The sequence below is a fragment of the Brienomyrus brachyistius genome, chromosome 23 (genome assembly GCF_023856365.1).
Source record: "Brienomyrus brachyistius isolate T26 chromosome 23, BBRACH_0.4, whole genome shotgun sequence".
Taxonomy (NCBI): domain Eukaryota; kingdom Metazoa; phylum Chordata; class Actinopteri; order Osteoglossiformes; family Mormyridae; genus Brienomyrus; species Brienomyrus brachyistius.
In genome coordinates, this window is record NC_064555.1 from 12,847,536 (window position 1) to 12,868,928 (window position 21,393).

The 21,393-nt window shown below is 42.4% G+C and overlaps 1 protein-coding gene across 20 annotated transcripts in view; it reads left to right on the forward strand.

The window, feature by feature from the left end:
* The window catches only part of LOC125719247 (ras/Rap GTPase-activating protein SynGAP-like), a 144,558-nt gene that overhangs the window by 37,316 nt on the left and 85,849 nt on the right, over positions 1-21,393 (forward strand). For 12 of the 20 annotated variants that reach the window (XR_007385045.1, XR_007385046.1, XM_048993847.1 and 9 more), the window contains exons 4-15: positions 8,798-8,892; positions 10,708-10,829; positions 13,542-13,695; positions 14,330-14,428; positions 15,785-16,024; positions 16,531-16,866; positions 17,389-17,533; positions 17,642-17,786; positions 17,984-18,220; positions 18,551-18,752; positions 20,124-20,329; positions 20,711-20,924. Coding sequence is in view for 18 of the 20 variants with exons in the window: in XM_048993847.1 (XP_048849804.1) it covers positions 8,798-8,892; positions 10,708-10,829; positions 13,542-13,695; positions 14,330-14,428; positions 15,785-16,024; positions 16,531-16,866; positions 17,389-17,533; positions 17,642-17,786; positions 17,984-18,220; positions 18,551-18,752; positions 20,124-20,329; positions 20,711-20,924 (2,195 nt within the window). In the remaining 2 variants the exon portion in view is untranslated. Of the gene's footprint in view, positions 1-1,547; positions 3,809-7,993; positions 8,156-8,228; positions 8,365-8,797; positions 8,893-10,707; positions 10,830-13,541; positions 13,696-14,329; positions 14,429-15,784; positions 16,025-16,530; positions 16,867-17,388; positions 17,534-17,641; positions 17,787-17,983; positions 18,221-18,550; positions 18,753-20,123; positions 20,330-20,710; positions 20,925-21,393 lie in introns of those variants that run through there. The other 8 variants (XM_048993841.1, XM_048993842.1, XM_048993856.1 and 5 more) reach the window with 8 other exon arrangements.

A 21,393-nucleotide genomic window follows, 5' to 3' on the forward strand; every position in this document is an offset into this window, starting at 1 on the left:
AGAGATCACCTGTTCCCTGTTCTCATTTAACTTTTACAGGTTAATAACATGCATGCACATGTAGCTAACTGTAGTTAACTGGGCTGCAGTGTCTCTGACATCAACTCCAGACTTAAGCATTTAAGGTATTCAGGCAAAGCTGGAGGGTTGTGTGGCCTCTGACCTACTTACAGGTAAATGTCTGACCCTGTTCACCCATAATACACAAAATGCAGCAACATTGCATATGTGTGTAATCTTCTGAACCAGGTCATGTATCTGCAAAACTGAAAGTTACATCACAAAATTGTAACATTTATACAGCATTGTACTGTATGCTAATTATTTACTAAACATTGAATTCATCAGTCATTACGTAATTATGTCCATCCATGCATTCCTCCACCCATCCACCCATTTTCCCATAATCACTTATATAATTTGGGGTGAACTTGGAGCATGTGATCATATATATTTAAAATAAGGATATACTAAATGCTCCCTTGAATAATATTTGAATAAAATTCGAATGTTAGATGAAAAACTATTTTAATGGCTTCAATCATGCTTTTCAAAGATTCTCGTCTAAAAAATGCAATTTATAATAATTACTATCTTCTCACATTTGCGTCTCGGAAAACGAGACTATTTGACCTGTTTTCCATTTGAGAAAATGTCAGTAGTGCCTTAAGTTACCTGCATGTCAGTCGATACTTTGGGGCGCACCATATTTGGCTTGCCCAGAATAGAGCATTTACACGGGTTTTCTTGAAAGCTCAAGGTAGCATTGTCTTCTGCTCTTACTCTAATGCTTTCGCTTACATTACAACCCAGTATGTCGTAGAGTCATGCATTTTTATTCTAGAAACGTGCATGCATGAGCGAGTCAAGAACAGACAAATCTTTTTCACTTTTCGTCTGTAATCCAGATAACCCTGGGAGTAACTCGTTATTTTTTGAGTTGAAGTTTAGACTACCCTTTAATGCCCTCCGGCAACTTCCCCACAACAAGTGTGTTTAATTTTTATGAATTACCCGTGGAATTGATGGAATTGTGTTTAATTGACATATGATGACTTTCATATATACGAAATTGTAAATCAGTACCCTAAGCAGTAATTTATATTACTATTTGAAAACTGGATCGTTTTAGAAATATTTATCGTTTACTTAGAACTATTTGTTAAATTTGCTTTAGATGGAGCTTGCTAGGGGAATGCAATAGGCATCTGAATCAATCGACTCATCCAAGCACGCTTTAAATATCAATTAAATCAATTGACACGATCTGAATCCTAACGTGTTTGCGTAATAGAAATCACGAAATGAAGAAGGCGGACAGCTGACGCCGTGACAGGTAACATGCCTACTGGAACGCGAAGCGCCTGATCTGCACTTCGCATTTGCTATTACGCGAGCCGAGCGCACTGCTGTGGCAGCATCCCAAGTTTCAGTATTCAGCTGGCTGCGATGGGAGGGAGGGAAGAAAGGAGAGGATGAAAGTTCATTAGGCTTCTCGTACTTTCAAACGCTCCGTGTCGTAATATTTTTCTCTTGCTCCCACCCTCTTTCTAAATCACTGCCCCCTTTACTAGGAAAGTGACAGTGAATGCAATGGAAAAGCGAGGGACCGTGGGATGCAGGCGAAATTCTATTACACCTGTCCGACTGCAAACCGCCAGCCTCTTTCAACTGTAGGGATCATTTGCCATCGTATATCTGGATTGTGGAATATTCTGTAGGATAAACCGGGGGATATGTGACGAAAATACTGATGACACCCATAATGCTGTCACTTAGCTGTAGCGTATGATTTACTTTGAGATGTGTGGTATGTTTCATCTGGGTTAATTTGGTCATTTGCTGGATGGTGAAGAATGGTACATGGATGAGGTATTCATTCCTTGACAGTCTGCATCTAAGAAATCTAAGTGGGATCGAAGACCGTCCCTAGTTTCGAGAAACCAGATATTTGCATCTCGGAGGTTTATTTTCAGAAGGAGGGATGCAAGCGAGCTTTTCCATCGTGAAGTAACGACGGATTATTTTGCACTCGCTTAATTACACGCATACTGAAAGAATGCACGCATCCGCCAGCACATGCACGCGCGCCCAGCATGCGGTTTTACGTTCGAGAGAGCAGGTATCGCACATGGCAAACCAGCGTCGGTAAAACCTATTAAGAAACCTACATTCACCCTCTTTTTCTGATGATTTATTCTGTTATTGATGGTGTAACTATGGTATTTCGAAATATTATCGACAAATAACATTACTGAAGAATTGCCTTAGTTCAGTGGTGGGTTTGCATATATATATTCGTGGATGTTCAATAGTCTTGAGAGCTCTGCTTTTGGTTTTATGATTATTATTGTGCAATTGTGATAAGTATATCATCCTCGGCTGAAGCAAGTTATTAGGCATATAACATTAATAACCATTATACAACCAAAACATGAGAGAATTTAGCCTCAGAATAGATTCTGTAGGTTACCGAGGAAACGGCAGCGGTATCGGGCATCAGATTGTGGATTGCGAAAGGATCGGGGGCCAGGAAGACGGAGAACAAGATCAGGGAGAGGCCGTAAGCACGGAGCTCTCAGCGGGTCTGCCTGCCACGGAACAGCCGCTGCCGGTACCGGGGAGCGTGGCTGGGGGGCGGTGGAAGAAAGAGCCAAATATTCGTGAGGAATTATAACATTAACTTCTCAGGGATGTGTTTTTAAAATAAACGGTCTGTGAGATTTGATTAGAATGGTTTATTGTAACAAAATTTAAAGATTACCAGCATCTAAATATATTTATATAGTGTTTGTAATACTCCGTTGTGAAAATATGGATAGAGAAAAACGGAGAGATTAACCTTCAAAATAAATTTTATATGGTTTTTCTTAAGATTAATGAGCACAATCTGTTTTGAAGTATAACTCGTACACACATGTGTACGCTAATTCTGAAATTAGCGTGATCTACGAGATACTCTTATTTTCATACGAATTCAACTTAAAGACTCCGTGCTAGCAGTGTAAACCACACCTGAATTAAATATTTAGTTGCTTTTTGTTTCCAGCCTCAATAATCAAACAAAATTTGAGAATTTATGTTGTATATGGGTCTTGTTTTACTATAGCCTGCCAATTTGAAGTTTTTAATTGAAATTTCTGGTGGTTTTAGCCATGGACTGGCCATGATGAACTGTTTGACTATTTAAACAAATGCTTGGTGTCTGTAAGGAAAACAGTTCATATGTTATATGTTAAACATTTAAATTTCTGACAAATAAGTTGTTGACTTTCCTCATCATCTGGTATTGGTAGCAAATTTTGCAAGGAGTTATACTTAATGTAAAACACAGAACCGACCGGTGTCATCTGCGCAAAGCTCTGACGATTAGTAAAGGACCAAAACTGACATAAATCTGGCACTCACCTAAGCATTATCTAAATCAGCTTAAATTATAGACAATGCAAACTATTTCCATAATTAATGGATTGCTTGCCGATTTAGCTCGTAAATTGAGACTCGCTGGTATAAGGACGCGAACCAGGTTTCACACGCGCAAAATTTGGCTGAATGAACTTGGAGGACATGATTAAATTTATATAGGTACATTAGTTTTGGTAGCAGGAAACACACATCACAGGCATACGCCTTTTAAGACCACGACGTATGCCAGGATGAATAGTAGCATTTAATAGCAGTATAACAGGAACAAATTGCAACCAAGAGCAGCAGTTACACAGATATGAAGTGAGGAAGACGCTTTCAACAAGAAGTGGAACAAAGTTTCGACAAGTCTGGAAGGGAGTAACAACTACATCATTCTTAGGTAGGGGCCACAATTTTTAAAAAAATATATTTAAACTTTGTTTTTATCTGATCCTCTTACACCCTCGGCCTGCCATTGCACACCTAACAAAAAGTTCACAGAATTTCCAAATATCAAGAAGCTTGCACTGTATTGAATATGTTACATAATCTAAAATACCCAAGGCTGACATTAACCTTCTCCTCTTATTTTTAAAGGCAAAGGGTGAAGCTCTTAACTCAGCAAGTTTGGGGATCTGTAGTTTGATTTTACAAAATGGTTCTGGTAGCATTGAGGTTAAAGACCTTATAATCCAATCGTGGTTGGAGTTGCGGGTGGGATGTGTGCACTGTCTCTGCACAAAGAGCTTAACCTGAAATTCTACAATAAAATATCGAACTATAAGCTGTTTCGGACTGATGTTTCAGCTAAGCAATTAAACATGTTGATGTACCTTTCTGAAGTGGATGGCATTACCTGCTTGGGGAGATATGTTTTGAGAAGACCATGGGAAGTTCACTTGATTTCATTTTCAAAATGTAATCAAATTATCACATACAAACAAAAAGTACAATTCAACTAATTTTTCATATGCATTAAAATATATGCACTTATTAAATTGCTTTCATTAGTAATTTAATGAATGCACACATTTGCAGACACAGCTTACAAAGCGGAAACCCTTAGCTGAAATTTGACCTCAGATTCATATATAATCCCCCCAGACAGTAAACACCAGAGCTCAGAGGCAGCAAAACAGCAATACAGTCTACTCAGTTTAACTTCAGTTATTGGTTGTTTCGTGCAGTTATTGGTTGTTTCGTGCAGTTATTGGTTGTTTCGTGTTTTCGTTTCCTGCTACTACAAGACTGTAATTAAAATGCAATCATTGCAGATGTTCATTTGCATTTCTCTATATTTTTTTCGACATTTAAGTGAAAATGTTCTCATTGACACGTTTACTTTTCCTAGAACTCTTTTGTTATATTATTGCAATAACCGGCACAATTACAATTACAGCAACAGGCATTTGTACATGAAATGAAACATTTGTGTTTATTTTCTTTAGCTTCCAGTCTTGAAATGCATTGAACTGCATATGATAAAATATTTGTCAGAAACACGTACACACAGGAGCGTACACACAAAGCCTGGAGCTGTTGTATAGTGTTTACACTCCCACTCTCTTTCCCTCTGCCTCTCCATCACCCCCCATGTCTCTCTATCTAAGGGAGTTAGCTGGAAGCTGTTCCCACCCACACACACTTCAGCCTAACATCAGATTTACATTCAGAATAAAGCTACTCACATTTACATGCTCTCTCTCTCTCACACACACATACACACACACACACACACACACACACACACACACACACAACACACCCAGATATACCCAGATACATCCAGGCATGACTTCTAATTTCATTACTCATTACTGGGTGGAGTATGTCTAATATGTGGACTTTATGGACGCATGTTAAACTTTATGGACTACACATAGCATTCTTGCTTTCTGAAACCACTAAATCATACATTATTATGGATTGTGTCTATAACTGTGTATCTATAGGTGTACTTGAATGAAATGTTAGCAGATGTGAGCATCCATTTGTTTATATAGTAGCAAAGTCCAATGAAATACTTTGAAACGAAGATTAATGACAACGATAAATGCGTAACCATGAGCTGTACTGTATTGTTTTATATTTATTTTCCACCTAAAATGGTGTGTGAGGCACATGTGTTTGTATACATGCACCTGCTTGCAACTAGGGTGTGTGTATGTTTGTCATAAATACTGTACATTTTTTGTGCCTGTTATCTGTGTCTTTGTGGTCAACGTACGCTGACTGAAATGGAAGGCACTTGGAATTGTTACCATAGAAACCAAACAAAGAGATGGAATGTGGAATAGTGTAGAGGTAGATAAATAGTCCACAAAAATAAAGCGGACTCATATGGACAACATAGATTTTAATAAGTCCCAGTTTCAGAGTTAAAGTATGTTTAAGCTGCATATAAATGAAAATGTGCAAGTTACCTGTGGTTTGTGTTATTTGGTGGAAGCTTTTGAACCAGGCTACCACTATCTCTTACCAGATTTTACATTAAAGCTTGTTCTTTACTTGAAATGAAATATCAGACAGTGGCTTCAAATTGGTTAACATGAGACATCCTCTCTTAAGGATTTCCTTTTGAAGTCTAACAATATTTTCAACACAATTTTTGATGTAATATGTATTAACTTGATCTAAAAGACTTTGGATGAAAGTCCCCATCGTGTATTTATTTAATATAGCCAGATTTAATTTCTAATGGGGCATTCATAATAGTCATGTGTGGAGAGCCCACACCAAGTGTCCAGATCAGGTTACTGCTACTTTTATTTGTGATCCCTATATAAAATATCATTTTGACAAACATTTGACTAGCATAAGGCCTTTGGTGACTTACATATGTGACATATCGTGTGGAAAAGGAAAAGGGACACCACAAAGACTCCTTTGTATAGCATTATATCAAACAGAACAAATGAGGTATGAGTTTGAAGGACTTTAAGAACCTTGACTGGATTATTAATCAGCATAAAAATAGGGATGCTTCTAATACTTGTGTTTAATGCATGTATGTGGAATGATGGTATGGGGAATTTGCCTCATCCAGATGCAGTTGTTGGGGGCCAGTGTTCTGCAGTTGAAAGGATTCATACTTTTAATTAGTGAGGTCATTACAAAAAATCAAAATGAATTATAGGACCCCAACCACAAGGATTGTTTTCTCATAACCTTTGTCAGTAAGGGAACATTATTTTAAAGTGGTTGTTAGAAAGTTTACATAGCTGTCTCTTAGAACATCCGCTACACTGCAACACACTTAACATAATTCGCTATTCTTTATACCTGCTTATAATGTATTGTTATAGTCAAGAGATGATTTAGTTATACTGTTAAACAACATAAAACACTGTCTGTTGCAGTGGTATTAGTACTGATTATGGTGCCTACGCCCATTCTTGTCTATTAATAACAGACTCTTTATTCTAATAAGCTTTATTACTGGAGAGCTTCTGATGGACAATAGAAGAAAATTAATCTTTCCCATGAGGTTGTACTGAGGGCAGCCCTGAACGTCATTGTACTTAACAAAATGTTTTAAATTGGATAGTTATAATGCCTGTAATTAATTTGAATTAGAAGTCAGATATTGTTTTTTCATCTTCTCATATTTTTTTTAATTATACAGATGTCTAATGGTTTCCTTGGGAAGTCAACGTATGGTCTGTGATTTTTATTGATGATTGACTTGTGTTTTGGGTTGAATGTGTGCTTTTCTGAAGGGGTTGGGGTTTCTTGATGTTTATCACTATTCTGAGACACTCCTCTGGTTCACAAAATGGACAGTGTGTTATATCTTTGTGAACATTTCCTTTCATCGATTCAGCATTCTAACACATTTTTTGAGTTTTGAGGGGGGAAGAAATTATGTTGTTAATCTCCCTCATCCAGAAGGAAGCTCAGCTACAACAGCAATGGATTTCCAGCAGAAACCTTTGAAAATGAATGTAGTATTACTAATGATGCTGGTATAATATGTCTTCAACTGAGGCCAGCAGCAGTTAGACCAGTAACACAATGGCCACAGTGTTGCAGAGGAGTGTGCTGGCTAGAACATGCACAGAAATGCAAGATTCCCCAACCTACTCCTTGTAGAGATTGCCCTTTTCTGCCACTGTCTGGGTTCTGTGTTGCATTTTGACTGGTTGAGGGCTTGCTGATGTCAAAGTTAGGACATGTGAGAGAGGACAAAATGGGCAGTGTCATTTGACTGGACATAGGAATACATGCCATATTTTTTAGCACTGTTGATGAACACTGAACAAAATGGGCATTGTGCAAAAACATCCAATTCCCACACAAGTTATTTGGAGAAGCTGCTTATTGTAGTTTGTTTTTGTTAGTGCCGGGGGAAACTTTTTATTAGATGTGTGCTTATTACTGCCGCAGCAGTCGTTTCTTAACTTGGTTGAAACAGCTTTATTGTGTGGTTCTTGCTGAGTTGTTGTTTGGATCCCATAGGTTCTGTGGTGACTTAGCATCCTTGATTTAAACCTGAAGCCCCAGCTGAATGCATTGTGAGGCTTCTGGCAGGTGAAATAAGGGGGACAAGGGAGGGAAATTGTAAAACCTTCTCGGTTTTGGAAAGGAGGAAGGCAAAATGGAAACAGAAAGCAGTGGGAGAGAGAAGGATTGAGGGGACGGCACAGAGGGAGTGAAGAACAGAGCGAGAAAGAGCTGGAGACGAGAGCGAGAGAAACGGGATGAAGAGAGGAGGGGGTGAGCGTACCACTGGAATTATGTAAAAGAGGTGCGTGGGAGAGAAGGATGGCAAGAAAGAGAGAGAGCTGGAGAGCGAGAGAGAGGGATGGATAGAGTGAGAGTGGATGTATTTTTAGTGCTTCAGTATAAAAAAGGTTATTATTGCTCTTTGGGGAAATTGGGAAGAAGGGAGAGCGGGATGGAGAGAGAAAGGAAAAGGAGAAAGAACAATGGAGGGTGACAGAAACAAAAAAAAAGGTGCGATGAAAAGTCTTAGTGAGTAGTGTGCTTAGTGAGCTGAGTATGCCCACTGACAGGAATGCAGTGCGCTTGTCCTCTTACAGACCAAGCGTGTCCTACCTGTTGCAGGCTAGCACTTTGCCTGTCTGACAACACGCTTAGCTTTTCTCTCCACCTCATATCTGCTAATGTTATTTCACACACACACCAGCAGCTCCTATGAAGACATAGGTGCTCCTGGACATGGTTAGTGCTTTCATTCATCCTCCCATTCAGTTTTCCAGACAGATCTGTCGGTGCAGAGTTTCTATACCTTTTATCACCCCCTATTGTCCTTCAGTTAAAAAAAAGAAGGTCTTTGATGAATGTGAACAGTGTTCTAGCTTTAACCTCTTTTTCCTCTGTTGCTCTTTCATTGTCTAATTTTGATCTCTTTTGATGTATCCTTCAGAGCACGCGCGGGCTCGCAGAAAGAGCATAGCGACTGGGAAGCAGCCAAGCATGGAGACCCCTCCCACTGCCCCTCCTCAACCCTTCCGACAGCCTGTGAGTACCCCTGATCCCCGCCCTAATTCCCTTGCTCCCCCTCACTCTCTGTCTCCATCGTCTGCTGTATCTCTCTTCTTTTCCTCGTCTCCTTTGCAAACTTATGGACTGCCTGTGACCATACCCCAACATCCTTCTTCCCTCACTCTCTCTTCGTGCCCCTCCCTCTCCCCCTCCTTCCCCTCCTCTCCCTCCCAAACTTGTGGGCCTTTGGTAAACACCTCACCCCAGCCTCTGCCCCCCGCTCGCTCCCGTTGCCCCACCTTCTCTCCATCCTTCCCGTCCTTCCCCACTCAGCCCTGTGGGACTTTAGTGCCCATGCCTCCCCTCCCTCGATCGCTCTCTCTCTACCCATCTTTCCCTCTTTCCTCCACTCACACACCCGGGGTCAATGGCTGGAGTGTCGCTGGTTCAAATCCCAAGGCTGAATCCTGTGTTGCACCTAAGCCCTCTGTGGAGGTATGCCATCTGAACCATCTAGTCACAAAAAGCTACAATTTATAATATGCTATGGTTTATTGTTAGGGTTTTTTTTAAGGTTTTGGTGGTTATTGACAGACAGGCGTCTAAACAAGGCCAATATTAGCTACCAAGTTGATTAGCATATAAGTACACATCTGTTCCTCAAATTTTCTGAACATTACGTCCTGGGTGTTGGGCAGAGGGACCTAGAGAAAAGTTGCATAATTAACAGCAGGCTGTGGATTTTAATCCTTTGCCAACTTCTATACATATAAAAGCAGAACCTTTAATCCTGTAAGATTCTTATAAGAATCTAGTTTGGTCAATTGTATGGGTGTTTCCAGAATTTTTGGAAATCATCTATTTAATTAAATTGTGTATTCATTTACATCCTTTTTTCTTTTCATAGACTTCGGCAATTAGCATGGTGAAACCTTGCTATAAACTGCTATAAATATTATTCTGTATATATTGCATTACGGAGTACTCTTTGTAGAAGTCCATTAGATCTTACTGTGGTCTGGGAATCTCAAACTGATCTGTTATCACTAATAACCGTAAAAAGACATTGAGATGAGTTTTCACTCTTTTGTGAAGCCAACTTCTACAAAGCTGGGTATTCTGTTAAAGGAGTGTAGTGGTATGTGTATCAGTATAGCCAATAGAGACTCTTGTCCAAGTTTCCTATTAATATTTATATCCCAACACCCCCCTCCATGGGTCATTTGATGGAACTGCAGTGTTTATTAATTTCTCTGGATGAGATCTGGTATATCTGTCAAAACCTCTTTGTAAACATTCCTTTTCCTTCCAGTTGAGTGTTCACTCAGTTATGCATATCTTGTGAATCATTTGTCTTGACCTCAGACCATTAGAATAATGTCAAATGTACTAATTGTTTTTTAGAAATGAAACCCAAATTTACCCCCAAATTGAAAGGTTCTGTTTATTCAGTTAATAGTTATTTTGAGTATTTAATGGATTTAGAGATTTGTTTTTGGCTAAATTATATCAAAATTAATTAGTTGTTAAATTAATGTTCCATGCGTCAAACACTCATCAGCATTTGATTAATAGAGAAAGCAGATCTCTGGGATGGGTTTTGTCCTTCATACACCTCTCAGTTTAATCTTTTTCTTGTATTAAAAAGTCTTTCTCTTCCTCCTCTTTTATGAAGCTCAGTTCTTCTGTTTTCTGCCCACTGGCCCTTCTGTCTTCCCCATCACACCCGTGTTTCTGTCTGCCCCAATCCTGTTTCCCTTTTTTCTGCGGCCTTCGGATTGTCTTATGGATTGTACTGACTTGTTCATGTAACATCACCCCCCCCCCACCTCCCCCTTACACCATTACTAGAGTTTTCTCAGCAAAAGGTTGAAGGGCTCCATCAAGCGAGCCAAAAGTCAGCCCAAACTGGACCGTACCAGCAGCTTCCGTCACATGATCTTGCCTCGCTTCCGTAGCGCCGACCAGGACAGGTAAAAGACCGCCCCCCACCCCCTATTCCCCACCTCCCCCCCCCCGGCCCTGTCTGGCAATGTGGCACCGTGCGTGGGCGCAAGTCTGTTAGAAAGCACTATGAATGTGTCATTTTTGCACGTCTCTGTGTGCTTCTGATGGTGGACGGGCAGCGCAGACACGGCATGCAGATGAGGTCTGTCTTTTAATATGTATTATACAGTGTTGCTTAAAATCTTCTTAAATTATGTGTATGGGGATCTGTGTGTGTGCTGTGTGTTTGTGTCTGTGCTTTTCTCTGCAGTCCAAATGCTGGTTGCCTGTTTGTCTTTATATTCATGCCCAAAATGCTTTGAAATAATCCTTTTTTAACATCCACAGTGTTTCATTGTTGTTTATTTTTATTTAGTTACTGTGGATTAATTTCAAGTAATAGAGGGTTTATGATTGGCTGTGATGTCGGCGCAGGTTGGTCCTTTTGATTGGCTGAACCATGAGATGCAGGTGGTGTCACATTGCCAAGAGCCAGGGAGATGCCAGCTATGTTTATGGAGAAGGCAGTGTGTCTGTTAGTTCAGCTGTTTAAATTTAAATGAATATATGCGGTCCAGATCGTGGATTGATGTGTGGGTTCGGTAACAGGCGCCAATTGCTCAAGATTTTCACTGACTGGTACTTTAAAAACCTCAAGGATCAAACTAATCTAAAGGAAGTGGAGAACCAGACAAGGCAGTCTTCTCCTGTTATTCTAAACACTATATTTAACATTATCTATGGCTGTTGGGTTTCTTGCTGTAATTCAGTGTTGAGTAAGGTGAGCATGCTGTCATAAAAAACTTCAGTTTGTTGCCATCGATTTCCCTCTCAATGGCCTCCCACAGTTTCACATTATTGCCTCTTGTAGCATTGCACACACTTTGAGCGAATAATGTTTATCTTTGGCGATAGCCACACGAAGGGCCAGAAGTGATTGCAGTGGGCTGTCTGTTTCTGTCTGTTCCATGTCACCCGCAAGCTGAGTATCGTTAATCTATCACCCTTCTCTCTGGCTGGAGGGGGCTGAGAATTCTGTCCACTTTTGTTCTCTCCAAGCCCATCGATTACTTAAGTGCATCACTTATTAGGCCTCATTAATATCCCGCCGAGAGGCCAGCTCTAATGTAGCATGAGATGTCCCCATTCCCGGAGCTTGCTTCTGATTTCCGAGGGACAGCTTTGATGGGATCCACCAAAGCTCAGATATCTGGGTTTTCAGAACACTTTTCAGAATATCACTTTGTGATATTTGCAGAGTGTGATTTCCTTGTCACAGTCAGAGAACTGAATTCACCCAGATTATTAATCAGTGAACAGCGCCTCACTGTATTCACTGTATAACCTGCAGACTGCATTGTAACAGAGGGCTTCAGCAGTAAGACACGTGACAGCAAGCTGGTGGCTGAGGTGGACCCCCATGCTGTTTCCTGCACCTTTTTATACTCAGGGCAGTCTGCATGGAGCTATTTTCTCATCCTGATTCTTCTTTCTACTTTCCTGCTCTCATAGTGTACCTTCTGAGTAATCTCTTCTCATCCTTCGCACTTTGTCAGTCCACTTTGCTTTATCTCTTTGGCCCCCCTCCACTCTTATGACAATTTACATAAAAGGATGTCTCCATATAAGTTTACTCTCTCCCCCTCCTCCAACGGATCTACTGCTTTCTTCCGTCAAAACCATTCCTCCCAGGCTTATTTATAAATAGAGACCTTTCTCGAGGCCTCTCAGTCTCTCTGATTCCCCACTCTTCATTTTCTTTCTCTACTTTCGGTTAGGGTAAGCACAAAGAGAGAGAGAGAGAGAGATTGGGGTATGCCTAGATGAAGTTCACTCTGTTTTGGCAGGTCTTTATTTGTGCGTCGTTGCGGTACCAGACCGTATCGCTTCCCCAGAATGGTGGCCAGAGCATTTAAATGCACCCCATTAGCTTCTGAGACCTGCCCCTGGCCATCACTCTGGGCAGCAATTACAATTCTATATCATCTGACTAAGAGCGTGAAGGCCATTTGTCACTGGGGTCAAAAGCTTTTTTTCCACTGGCGATAAATTCTATACACGTGTGTCCACCTTCCACTGCACCTTACCATATACAGGAATGCACATGCTGGAAAATTAATTAACTCATTAATATATGCGTTAATTAGATCTTGAATTATATGCATTACAGGTTTTTTGTTTGCTTTCTTATTACTATGGGGGATTCATAAATTTAATAAATCTAATGTCAGATAATTGCATATCAATGTGGTTTAAATAAATCTGAAGGATTATTGGTATTTCTATCCAAAGAGAAGGAACAATATTGAAAAACAACTCATTAGCCGACTTATGAGAATAAAGGTCAGTCACACTACCTGTATCTCTGTTACAAAGGCCTGGGATCATCCATAATCGGAGTGATGGCTTAGTCAGTCTTAAGAAACTATATGCTCTCTGATCTAACCCTGTATGTGAGGCTTTGAACCTCGAAGATAGAAATCATAGAGATATTTAGCATAACCGAAGTGTTTTTGTGGACCTGTGAATCCCTGAATGTCTGTATCCTAACAGTCTCACCGCCTCCTCTCTTTATGTCAGCTCGACATGACATGCCAGCTGGGATGAATTCACTTTTTCTTCATTCATTTCCTGCCCTTGATGATACCCTATGTCGGTCCGGATGCTGGGTACCCATTCTCGCTCTCTCTGTCTGGCAGGACGCGCCTGATGCAGAGCTTCAAGGAGTCTCACTCCCATGAGTCCTTGCTTTCCCCCAGCAGCGCAGCGGAGGCTCTGGATCTGACTCTGGATGAGGATGCCATCATCAAGCCTGTCCACTCCAGCATCTTGGGCCAGGAGTACTGCTTCGAGGTGCCCTGCTTGGGGAGGGCACAGTGTGATGGAGTGGGTGGTGGTGGTGGGGGGGGTGCATTTTGAATAGTTGCAAAGGAGAAAAATTAAACAGGATTGGCTGGTGGGTTTGTAGCTGGAGCTCACTGGTGTATAATGGAGCAGGCATAGCAGTACAGAACATATTAGCAAACCAGTTCACAAGCTGTCAGACTGGGAGGCAATTGCATGCTAACACTGGAATGGTCGATCTTAGCACTCCTGTTTGAAGTGAAATAACAGAATAGTTAACTTCTGCAGTTTTCATTTTACCATCTTATATGCAAAGAGGATACATATTTGCATCATGATTATATGGAATTAAAAACGTGCATTATGGTGGAAACCTGTTGTGTTTATTGGACAATTCATAATCAAAATCAGCCTTTATGAAACACTGAAGTCAGTAACCTGCTTTATGCCATTTTACTCGAATGAAGAGGAAATTATCATAGAAAGTTAGATGTTAGTTAGAGTTTAGTCACCAGATCAGGTATCTGTATTTAACTCGAAATGAATTGAATCATTTTCCCAGAATGGTTGAAGCAGACTGGAGCTGATGAAAGTCTCTAGGTGTTCAGCTGCTGCTTAATAGTCTGACTGCTTCCACCCCCAGGTGACTACAGCCTCGGGGACCAAGTGCTTTGCCTGTCGCTCGGCGGCAGAGAGAGACAAATGGATCGAGAACCTGCAGAGAGCCGTCAAACCCAACAAGGTGAAAAAAGAGAGGGAATGAAAGAGAGGGAAAGGAAAAGAGAGAGCAAGTATCTATCTCTTCTTCTCCCTTTGTTTTCTCTTCTCTTCCCGTCTGTTCCAGCGTCTGTGTGTATATCATCGCCTCTCTTTCATCCCAACCGTTATACTTCACTTTCTGCTCTCTTTCTGCTCTTCATCTTTCCGTTATTGGACGGGACAACAGATTATGGTGTGGGCCAGAACAAGAAAAAGAGACATAAGGCACAGTGAGTCAAACTGAAAGAGACAGCAGGCTACCTCTAAAGACTGCTGTCATAGGTGTGCAAAAAGGCCTACAGAAGGCAGAGCTCTGGCTAGCAGAAATAAAGACGCTATAGCAAACATTATATACCTTAGAAATTCAAATCTAGATTGCAGAGCCTGGCTGTGCGAATGATATGGCCTCTTCCTCTTATTCGAAACCCGACAGTTGGAACTTCTTACCCATCTTGAAACAGCCGGGGGGGCTGGCGCCTAATGAGCCATGTTCTTTTTAGATGCGTTACAGGAGTCGCTTGACTCACCCAGATGTTCTGACTGTGGGGGTGGGTCTCTGCTGATTCACGGGGCTCTGAGTATTTCAGATAACTTTATTCATAGTGACGCCAGTTCCTAACTAGGGCTCGGGGTCAGAGTGGCATGGCTCAGCCTGTGGTCATTGACCTCACTTGTATTATTACTCATTCTTGGTGGGCTCACCAGAACTAATGATTACTTTTGGTACTGCTGGGGTCACTTAAAGCACTGCTTGATTGTAACGGTAACTGACCAGCTGACATGCTGTGCTTTCAATGAGCACTTACACGATGACGAGTGCTAAAATTGCAGCTAAATTTAGGGATCTAATTTCAGCTTCAAGAGCATAATTGTCCTATGGATGTTGGATTCAAATGACTCACCTCTGATCGTTCTCTGATTATTTCCTTCTGTGCTGAATGATAAATATAGATTTGATAATTTAGACTTGCACTTTAGTTTGGAATTAGATCCTGAAAAGTTATGGGGTCTCTTCTTTGGAACCTACAAGCCTTCAGGTTTGACTCACGTCTTACGCTGTTTTTATGTAACCAGCAACTCCAAGAAAATGGCCAAGCTTGACATATGACCAGAGGCCAGAGAACTGCAGTCCCATTGGTTGTCATTGGTACAAAACAATATCTCCAGTAGCCTCTCCCATATTCCACCTACAGCTGGCCAATATCCTAGGAGTTGTTTGGTCTCTGGGTGTGGATGCCTGTCCTCCTCAGCCCACACGCTCCTCTTCCGCCCCGCCCCATTTTGTCTCTTCCCACTCCCCGTTCCATCACCCTTTCCGTCTCCCCACCCCCCCATTCAGGACAACAGCCGGCGGGTGGACAACGTGCTCAAATTGTGGATTATCGAGGCCCGTGAGCTGCCAGCCAAGAAGCGCTACTACTGTGAGCTGTGCCTGGATGACATGCTGTACGCGCGCACCACCAGCAAGCCCCGCACCGACACCGTCTTCTGGGGCGAGCACTTCGAGTTCAACAACCTGCCCCCCATTCGCAGCCTCCGTCTGCACCTCTATAAGGAGACTGACAAGAAGAGACGAAAGGTAGAATGGGGGGAGGCGGTGGCCTAGCACTGACCACATCAGGCTGGGGTAAAATATCTCTGTGGAGTCCAGTATGGAAGTTGGATAGATAGATAGAGTGGTAAGAGTGGGCAGATCGTACAGCATTGTGCCACTGTACGTGCACTGAGGTGCAGCCCGATTTTGCCAAAGCTCTATGGCTGTAGATCGATGATATTGATTGCATAGATATGCTCCGATTTCCTCTTGGAAGTCAAAGCTTAGTGCTCCTGGAGTCTGGATACTGAAAAATCATTTGTGCATTATCTCTGCTTCCTGTAAACATTTGTAACAGAAGGAGCATCCGGGGATTTGTCTATCGAGCGGAGATTCCAGTTGCAGAGATCATCTTGCTCTTTACGGCCAGCCGATCATACAGAGGGGAATACGCATTCTAGAAAATGGCGGCTCTTGTCACTTGTTATGTACTGTGACCCCCCTCCCCCACCCTCCATACCTGTCTTATCTTACTTGTCCCTGTCTTTCAGGAGAAGAGCACATACCTTGGCCTGGTCAGCATCCCCATCTCCAGCATCACTGGCCGGCAGTTTGTGGAGCAGTGGTACCCAGTCATCCAGCCCAGCGTGTTGGCCAAGGGTGGGGGTGTGGGTGGTGGCAAGGTCATAAACGCATCACTGCGCCTTAAGGCTCGCTACCAGACCATGAACATCCTGCCCATGGAGATGTACAAGGAGTTCGCCGAGTATGTTACCAACAACTACCGTGTGCTGTGTGTTGTGCTGGAGCCCTTGCTGAGTGTCAAGAGCAAGGAGGAGGTGGCCTGCGCCTTGGTGCACATCTTGCAGAGCACCGGAAAGGCCAAGGTAATCCAGGGCACCACCCTGAGCTTCGTATAGAGACAGAATGCTGGAGCCCTATTTTTTATCCAAATGTCTTCCAACCACCCATTCAGTACATTGTAATGTACTCATGTAAACACTCATGTAAAACAGCATGGGACAACTCTGTTGTGAGAGGTACTATATTGAATTGAATTGAATTGAATTGAATTGAATTGAATTGAATTGAATTGAATTGAATTGAATTGAATTGAATTGAATTGTCAAGGTAAGCCTGGAGTCTATCCACAGTAGCATGGGGAAAAATGCTGGGGTAAAATATCTCTGCAGAGTCCTGTATGGAAGTTGGATAGCTGGATAGAGTGGTAAGAGAAGGCAGATCGATAGATAGAATATTATGCGGATTTTACAAAGATGCAACAGGATGAGTGTTGCATCCAGGATTAGTATATGATGTCACACACGCAAACTGTTTGAAAGGTGACACAGAGCAGAAAGCCAGATCAAAATACTTTTACTCCATTACCGCTGTTCTCTCTGGTTTAGGATTTCTTATCCGACATGGCAATGTCTGAGGTCGACAGGTTCATGGATCGCGAGCATCTTATTTTCCGTGAGAACACTCTGGCCACCAAAGCCATAGAGGAGTACCTCAAGCTTATTGGACACAAGTATCTCAAGGATGCTATAGGTAATGAGGGACATGCTCTGACTTGTCACCTGAAGATGCAGTTTAGTAATTTCATTATGCTTGAAAATTGTTTGTTACGAGTAAATGTGTTTATGTGGGTCTATGTAGGTGAATTCATCAGAGCTCTGTATGAGTCAGAGGAGAACTGTGAGGTGGATCCTATGAGGACTCCACCCTCTGTCCTGCCTGACCATCAAGCCAATCTTCGCATGTGTTGTGAGCTGGCGCTCTGCAAGATCGTGAACTCCCATTGGTCAGTGGATATTCTTGTTTCCTTCTATTTCTGCATAGTCAGGCAGTATTATGGTGTAGTTGTTGATTGAAATATCTAGCTTTTTAGCAGATTTTTAGCTTAACAATGTCTGAGTTATTTATGGTGACCACAGTTATGGCATCTCGATAAGACTCAGCTCTAACAGCCTGTCTTTCCATCCTTGATTGCTCGCCCAGTGTGTTTCCTCGAGAACTGAAGGAAGTCTTTGCATCCTGGAGGGTGCGCTGTGCGGAGAGGGGCAGAGAGGATATAGCAGACCGCCTTATCAGTGCCTCTTTGTTCCTCCGGTTCCTATGCCCTGCAATCATGTCCCCATCACTCTTCAACCTGACCCAGGAGTACCCCGACGAACAGACCTCACGAACCCTTACTCTCATCGCCAAGGTGGTGCAGAACCTGGCCACATTCTCCAAGTCAGTGACTGGCCTTAATTACTACAGCACCGAAACCTCACCACATCTTAACCAATAACCACTAACCAAAGCATAAGTAGCTCTTTCTCTATACTAACGAAATGTAACTACTTAACTGGCGAATTACATTTTCTTTTGTGTAAATAGTCATAGTTTCTAAATGTACTTACTGCTATAATTGTCTCGCTTGGAATCTGTGAATTTGGCAGAATTATGTTCCTCCTCTTCCTTATTTACAACATGCTTTGTCTCCCATTGCCGCTCTTGCTTTCCAACTAATCCATCATTACCTGCTCACCTTTCTTGCCCACCACACTTATGCCCTCCAAGGTTCAGCAGTAAGGAGGAGCACCTGTGCTTCATGAACGAGTTCTTGGAGATGGAATGGGGCTCAATGCAGCAGTTCCTTTATGAAATCTCCAACTTGGACAGCATCAGCAACGCCGGAGCCTTCGAGGGATACATTGACCTGGGGCGGGAGCTGTCCATCCTCCACAGCCTGCTGTGGGAGGTCATGGCGCAGCTGAGCAAGGTGGGCGGCCACTGGGAAATGTCACAGCGCTGTCGACGTCCCACTGTTACATTATTCTGCGTAATCTTTCATCTTTCGCCAAGGTAAAACTGTAAGTATACATCTTGTACACAGGCAGCAGAATGTGCCGATGTTACAGTGTTATGTAATGCAGATTCACTGAGGGTTTGACTCATCATAGGCAATCAACAGCAGTAGAATTTAAAGAAGGACAAACAAAGTATTGTACTGCAGCTACAGTATTGCTCTTACTTATGAAGCTAAATTAAACGGTAGATAGTGTGCATGTTGCACATATCTATGCATGCTGCACATATATATTTCAACAGGGATCTTTTGGGAACAGCAGCACGACTGCAGAAGCAGTCAATCATAAGGATCGAAACACATGCATTCAGATCAATGGGGGAAAGGCTGACTGCATCAGAGCAAGAAATGTTATTGTACTTGTGAGATATATCGCTTTCATATATGACTTCTTGTTCAAGTGCAGTCAATGGAATTGCATTAGCATGTCCCAAGACTGGGACCTAATCAGATATTTGACCACAGTTAGATTGCTAGCTGGCCTTACCCAGAGGAGCACCTGACAAATTCAATTAGAACCCTGGTGAAAGTTTTTTATTTGATCTCTTTCTCACCTTTGACAGGTTACTGGGGCCATAATCTGTAAATGATACTGCAAGTGTGTGTACTCAGTGTGTCCCTGGCAGGAGACGAGAAACTGGGCCCCTTTGACCCTACAACTATATCAATGCTGATGGCAATTGTCATGTACAGTAACGGTGTACTTAGTGATAATGTACACACACATACACATGCACACACAGAGACCTGTAGTGCTATCTTTGCATTTGTATTCGCAAAAAAATGTTCCCTACCACATCAAAATAACAAGTTTTTATCACACCACAATGTAACATATGCCTGGACCACACACACACACACACACACACACACACAACGACACATACTATAGAGACACATACACACTATTAATATATGTGATGCTTTTTGGGGAGATTATGCAAATTCAAGTTTCAAGTTTTATTGTCATATACAGATAACAATGTAGCATCATTACCCACAATGAAATTCTTAGTCTCATGTTCCCCCAACTTTACATATGGTCACAAGCATATATAAACACAAAGTTGAGGAGGACGCTGAGCGACGGCAGCCATCCTCACCGGCGCCATTTGTATTTAAATTTCCTGCAGTGTGGAGGAAAATTCACTATTTAAAACCTGTACTGTCTCATAATAGTTTTCCTGCTTCAAATTCTACAGTGACTTTTTAATGGGCCGTACATTTTTTTCCTTTTTTCCCTCTTTGTTTGACTTCACATCGCTCATTCCTTCTCCTCTGTAGGAAGCCATTATTAAGCTGGGACCGTTGCCACGGTTACTCAACGACATCAGCATGGCCCTGAGGAACCCCCACCTGCAGAGGCAGCCCAGCCATCAGACTGACCGACCGCCCCCTGACAGGCAAATGGACCGGCTGCTCTCCCGACCGAGCTTCAACCGGGTCGTCTCCTCTGACTTCCAGGCCCACATGATGCGTGACCTGAACAGGTAGCAACCAGAGGGGGTGAGGTCACTGCAAAAGGTCCACCGATGCAGACCCCAAGGGAGGCATGCTTTGTGAAACAGACTGGATCTATGGGACTTGTTCACAAAACACATGACCCGATCAAGGACATCCTGACAATGCTTATGTCTATCATTTTATTTCTGAAAACACATATAACATAGACCTTTTGCTGTATGGTGGTTCATTCCCTAGAGGGGAAGCTGTCTACAGCTGTGTCTGCAGCTGGCCAATGAGCATCCTTTCATTCAGCAAACAATGAATAACTCTGATAGATTCACTGGAAAAGGCCTTGTGAATATTACCGCTAAGCATGATATGAAGAGTTAATCTGCCCTCTCTTACCATGATGTTTCCCCATTCAGCTCCATAGAAATGTCCCGCCTACCTTCGCCTACCTCTGCTCTTTCTGGTGGGGGACACTTGGCATCACATGCAGGCATGGGGGGCTACGGGGACCGGGACCACCCACACCGTGCTTCTTCTAAAGATGTCTTCTACTCGACCCGTCCTCCCTTGGCACGTTCTAGCCCGGCATACTGCACCAGCAGTTCGGACATAACCGAACCCGACCCAAAGGTACTGGCACAAGAGGGATCCGGCCTCTGGGTATTTGACTTAAAGTGTTTGACAGGGAGAGTGGGGTAGACATGTCTCACATTCAGTTGTTTTTGTGTGCTGAGAAACCGCTATAGATAAGGCTGTTATATGATTCATGCCCTTTCATATGTGAGTAGAAGTGTAAAAACAGCCGAGTCATACTCACGGCTGTACTGGATCTTCTTGCACCGCTCAGTTCTGTAGCCTTTTTGTCCGTGCCACTGAAAAAAAACAGCAACAATACGATGATGTATGAAGAATATAAAATCATTTTATGTCGATCATAATATGCTTTTCGTCTATCCATGTTCCATCCAACACAGGGTTATGGTGGAGTCTATCCCAAGATGCACCAGGCAGTGAGCTAACAGACAGTGCTAACTACTGAGCCACCACAGCATCCCTATGGTGTTCAAATTTGATGAAAGAAATAGTCTTGATATAACTG